We start from the raw sequence: 6,100 nt of genomic DNA, 5'->3' as shown, positions 1-6,100 counted from the left end.
GCCGGGAATAGACATAAATTGATATCAATGAATCATCATTAACTGGAAAGAGAACAGAACATTCTTTTACGGCTTCATCAGAAATAAAAGTGCTAAGATTGGAAAAAAAGGATGCCATAAGCAATGTCTTGATGCTACCTAAGCAATACCAAGGACTAAAATCATTTGCGGCAAGTCTACATATACATACAGTCAAACCTCAATACGACAAACTCATCAAATGTGCGTTTTTGTTTGACACAAATCAAATTATTGTTCCCATGGGATGATATTGAAAATATAATAGTGATATTTCTACTTACCACTAACATGTGATCTACTATCCCGGTTTAAAGTGAAATAAAAATTTCACCTCAAAATTGAAGATGAATAAATGCTCAAATATTTCAAGTTGTTTTTCCTGTTCAATTTTTACTTCCTAGGAACTAATGCCAGGTATGAGACTTCTGGATAATTTTATGGAATTTTTGATAATTTGTGAAATTTCTACAAATAAATATAGCAACATGCATTCCTTTTCATTACATACGTGTTTGTGAATACTTTAGTTAACTACAAGTACAATGCTTTGTTTTAGAGGCTACTTTTTTATAATCAGATCATGGTTTGTCCGTAAACACCTTCTGCGAGCTGTACTGTAACTGCAAGAAATGCAAACCATGACATACGTCCCTGGTGTGCAACAGGTTACTATGGAATTTGGTAAGTACAAAATATCTCCAATGGCTCTTCAACTTCAAACAAGGTTTAACTGTATATACTGGATTTTTTCCTGCATATTATGCGTAAAAAAAATCATTAAAACTTCTCAGTGCAGATTACATACGCTGTGTATTAACTGCTCTCTCCCCCCCCCCCCAAGAATATGAAATAAACATCCATATTTTTAAAAATTAATCTGAAAAAATAATATATTTATAGATGACATGTAGATGTGCAAGCAGAAAAATCAACATTTTTTTTTACAAATATGTGACTAACAACCCCTTTCCTTTCTTTTTTTTAAAGTTTATTTACCATGATGAAATTTTGAATTTCATTATTGGTGAATGAAATTTGCATATGCAAATCATATAAATTTTCTCTTAAATTTCACCTTTCAGTGGTATAAAACTGATGGAAAATTTGGCACTAAAAGCTCAATAAACTTTTGTAAGCACTCCAACAAAAAATACTAACAGGTTCTGCAGAATACTGAACAATTGGGAATTGATCAAAACATGTTCCCTCTCTTTGTTCTACATGCACAGATCTGTTTCCTCCTATGCATAGCACAACAATATAGTGAAGTGCCACCAAATATGTTGTTGGTATGAGTGATTTTGTGTGCATGGAAGCATTTTCACAGTGTGTGCTGCTTTGAAGCTTGAATAAAACATTGGTAAAAGTTTAGCTTCTTTCTGTAATACATCTGCATCTCAATATGAGGTATGAAGGCAGTAAAATGAAGGAACTAGACTAGGCTGTGAGAAATGCAAACAATTATATGTATTCTAAAATTAATTATCATAGAACCAATACACATAAATTTCTAAAAAAACAAATTTTCATAAAATCAGTACAGTATTGAGAGAAACAGTTTTAAAACTCAACTAGCTGCACTATAAATTTTTGTGGATTAAAAAAAATTGTGACAAATGACAACATTAAAAAATTAATATAATATGCATGTATAATGTAGCACATGTGTATGAATGTAAAAAATAGAAGGAAAAAATGTGTAAATGGCACTTGGAAAGGCACATACAGCAAAAAAAAAAAAAATACCACAGTCTTCTCTTTGGAATTAACACACACGATAAATGTATAATATATAGTAAATATGGCACTTCCTTGAACAACTAAATAATCAAATGACTTGTTGAAACAATGTGAATAAGTGTAGAATTGCATGCAATTGATACACGATCCACTTAATTTTTCCACCTCTCTCAAAATTTGTAAGGTGTGAGGATCCTCTTCAAAGTTCGTCTTTGGGAGAGATTTTAGGCACTATATCTGAATTTTCAGTATCACTAATATAATTTGGTTCACCAGTATAATGTGTTGGATAAACGAGCAATGGATGAGCAGAAAATGCTCTGAGATTTCTTTTCGGATAATGTCCTTTCCATGAGGTTCTGCAAAAGAATAAGCATTTTAGAACAATTGTTATTAGCTGTTTTTATTGCAATAAAATAGCTACATTTTTTAAACATTAATAAAAGCAATACAGTGGTATCACTGATTATAAATGTCTCGACTAGCAGGTAGTCCAAATTGTGAAAAAAATATGCTAAAACCACTTCAACTTGAGATCAAATACCTGAGTAACTTAAGAGTTCCAAAAATTATGAGGAAAAAAAGCTCTGTCCCATGAGAAATGTTGGCATTTTGAACAGGAATTGCCATGTTGTGCTGTAGAGATGTGAAACAAATGAAAAGAGTTCTTTATAATTTTAAATAATAAAGTTTGGGTGGCAACACTGCTTTTGCTGGAGAAAGTCAATATTTTTTCCCCTCTCTATTTTTGGATCTTTCACCTTATTATCCTAACATCAACATTCTTTAAATCAGTTTAGACTAATTGGTTTTCAATTTTTTTCCTTGTATAGAATTGAAAATATGTTGCTGTGCTTCTCCTGCAAAAAAAAAAAAAAAAAAAAAAAAAAGAACAACACAAAGGGAGGTAAAATCAAATGTTCAACATGTTGAGAATATTTTCATCCAAAATTTATGTATTTCAATGTTGAATCGCCCAGATTGCTCGCTGGTGGGGTGTCCCAAGTGCTCCCCTGGCCTCATGAAAATGAAAGGAGCAGCTGATGTGTCCAGTGAAGTCAGCAAGGATTTTCACAACACCCATGACTTAAATCAGAATGATAACTTGGCATGTACTGACTCTGAAAGTAATGATGAACATTCATTCATTCAAACTGAGAACAACTCTGGTCTATCACCCTAGCAATAGTGATGATGAACAGTGGGATGATATGCCAACTTTCATCCACAATGGTAGTTGACATGGTGAAAGTGCCTCCACCTTGGATAAAATTAAAAATATATTGACTCAATTACAGGAAAACTTCAATGTAGAGAAAGCTATCAAGTTGGTTTTATCTCTACACGAATACCAATCTAGTGTCTATTTCTAAAAAAAGCAGTAAAGTTTGCTTTGAAATATGAATAACTTTCAGGAATGAATTGAACTAATAACTTGAGTAACCACCTAATTATAGTAAAGACATGATTTTTAATAAACATGACTTACTCAGGATGTCTGTCAAACATGATTGGTAAATATTCATCCACCGGAACAATTTTTGCCAAAGGATTCGCTCCTACAAGCTTTTTTGCACCTTCCAGTGTTAAAAGATAACATAAAGTCCAATAAGAATAATCGACATGCACAAAATTTTTGCTTCCCTGCACATATGGTTCATTTTTATCAGATAACCGCTTTCGACCGAGGTACCTGAAATTAAAAAATAGTCATAATAAGAGTATCTCAAATTATTTAATAATGTTAAATAAATCGAGAGATTGGCATAAGAAGTCATTCAATAATATTAGAAGCAACAACAACAAAATGTTGAACACTTTTGATTCATATATATACAGCCAGAGACAAGAGAAGTAGTATTTAAAGATTTAATAATTTTTGATGCACTATGGTCATTTTATGTGCAAGCTACAAATGAAGCTACCTATTTACAAATAAATGCTGTAAATGCACAATACACGAATATGGATTTTGTCCTAGATTTTGCTAAACCTAAAGATGCTCGACACGTGGTCGAGCAAAATATTGCATGAAAATCCAATTTTACATTGGCCCTACATTACAAAAAACTTAATATTGTCTTACAAATGAGCAGTTTTTGAAGCTGATTCTGAATGACTATTCTGTCACATTACTCTATTTAAACTCAGACTAGTAAAATCAGAGTTGGTACAGTAACAACTCAACAGTACCAAACTCAAGTAATATTCTCTGATAGATAATCAGCATATACACATTTTCTATTGGTTTCACATGCAGTGAAAATCTTATATAATGACATCCTCTATAATGATAATCACTTATATAATGATATTAATCTCTAATCCTGATGCATCTTTCATAGTGTAAATATATTCCATCTATGATGATATTTTTCTCTGGTCCTTGAAGTATTGTTATATATGTGTTCACTACATTAGCATTTCCATTAAATGTAGTAAAATGAATATGGATTCATTAAATGTAGTGAGTAACTAACACTTGTGAGAGCAGCAAAAAACAATTTTGATAATTCATCAAAAAAATTTCAATTCCAGAGGTATAAAAGTGAAATAATTCAATGTATTCTACAGAAATTGGTATTTAAATTTGTATTGTGAAAGATAAAATCATTTTTATAAGCAAACTGGAATAACATATTGAGCTTATTACATTCATGAAATTTTCTTACACAAGGTCCCACAACAGTCCAATCTTTTGAGCTTCTTTTGTTAGGGATTTGACCTTTTTCTTGAAATACGGCTCAAACCTTAGGTCATCTTCAAGAACTAAAGCTGTTCTGTGCTGTTTGGCAATTATCTAGAAACAATAAAAATACAAATAAAGAGAATTCATGATTATGCGTTTCATTGAATACCATGAAATCAGTGAAGAACACACATCAGATAGATTGAGCCTAACTTACATCTTTCCATATTTTGTAATGGCTAAGGAAGCAACCTATTTCCCCTTTTGTTATAGGCCTAGAAAAAAAGAATCAGTATGCAGAGAGAGATCAAGTAAACATGTATGACTGAAAATTTTGATGAACTTGCGTGTGTTGATGCATAGGCCTATGCCACCTATAGTGACAACAAACTAACTGTAATGTATGTTTGTGAATTCATTTTAGAAATGGTGCTAAATAACTGATTGGTAAAATTTATGTAAAATACTATAATTATACCTAATTCTGTAGAATAATACTTTTCTCCTGTATTTTTTCCTGAATAACTGTCTCAAGCATTGTTATAAAAGAGTTTCACTATATTAACAAATGATAAATTTTTAACAATATATTTGATTCCATAGTGAATAAAAATAATAAATATAGATCAAATAAGATTAAAACCTTTTGTGGTATGGATCAGCATATTCAGGAAGCATTTTTATGCCCATTTCTTCGATTCCAGTATCATTCAACTGCCTAGAAAATTAGAGGATTACAGGATTTTACTATGTACTTAGGAAAATATTATAATTACAATTATTTTTTTTTTAAATTGTTATTATAAATCAAATTAGATGTGAAAACTAGATACACAAAGTAAAATATTTAAATATTGTTTGTATTACTGCTGGAAGTACTTACAACCCATCAACTGCATCAATCAGCTTCACTTTAATGCCCATTTCTTGCAGAGAATACAGCATTCGCATTCTGCGCTCAGGACGTCTTTCCAAGTTAATGAGATAAACTTCATCAAACCCAGCTGAATCAGGTTCAATTTGTGGTATAAAATGCTGCAGCACTGGTGAAGCATACAAAGGTGGACTGTCCACTGCCAGAGAAATATCAATAACTTAATAAGCATTTGAAAATGAATAATAACAACAAAAAATTAAAAAAAAAGAACAGGAGTATGTGAAATGAATCCCTATCAAATATTAAATGACATGCATAAAAATTATTGAATAAGCAGTGATTAAAAGTTGACATTTCATGATTATATATTTTAGCTATTCCACAGATGAGCTCTATAGGATTTTGTACATATGTATATAGAATGGTTGAATGTGATTTGCTGTCATTTTTGAATGGTCTAATTATAATTATTTATGAGTTTTTGATCATAAATAATTATAATTAAAGATTATCAATAAAGATCTCTCACAAAAATATACAGAACCATGGTAAATCAAAAAGATGGAAAGTCATAAAATTAACTCTACATAGATCTGCATAGAAAATATTGTTCAGCAATAAAGCATTAGTTTAGCTATAGATTACTGCAAATTATGAGGCAAATACATCTCAATACAAAAACATAACATGGAAATGACAAACAATATTTATAAACATGACGAATGATACATACCCATGATTTCTATTTTTAAATTCATTAACTGCTCTCTATC

General features: G+C 30.8%; 1 protein-coding gene across 1 annotated transcript in view; it reads right to left on the bottom strand.

Moving 5' to 3' along the window:
- Positions 1 to 408: 408 nt before the first annotated feature.
- Positions 409 to 6,100, bottom strand: part of LOC149070197 (procollagen galactosyltransferase 2) — a 14,346-nt gene continuing 8,654 nt past the window's right edge. The window contains exons 6-12 of the mRNA XM_089249682.1: positions 6,061 to 6,100; positions 5,334 to 5,523; positions 5,094 to 5,168; positions 4,668 to 4,725; positions 4,434 to 4,561; positions 3,251 to 3,454; positions 409 to 2,120 (exon numbers count right to left, since the gene is read on the bottom strand). The exon at positions 6,061 to 6,100 is cut by the window's right edge and continues 80 nt beyond it. Of these exons, the coding sequence (XP_089105808.1) occupies positions 1,961 to 2,120; positions 3,251 to 3,454; positions 4,434 to 4,561; positions 4,668 to 4,725; positions 5,094 to 5,168; positions 5,334 to 5,523; positions 6,061 to 6,100 (855 nt within the window). The 3' untranslated portion in view covers positions 409 to 1,960. The remainder of the gene's footprint in view (positions 2,121 to 3,250; positions 3,455 to 4,433; positions 4,562 to 4,667; positions 4,726 to 5,093; positions 5,169 to 5,333; positions 5,524 to 6,060) is intronic.

This window comes from Pholcus phalangioides, unplaced genomic scaffold, assembly GCF_987345545.1.
Source record: "Pholcus phalangioides strain wild (caught in Gottingen) unplaced genomic scaffold, Ppha-v1.0 ptg000022l_1, whole genome shotgun sequence".
NCBI lineage: Eukaryota > Metazoa > Arthropoda > Arachnida > Araneae > Pholcidae > Pholcus > Pholcus phalangioides.
This window is presented reverse-complemented; position numbering and strand designations above follow the sequence as displayed.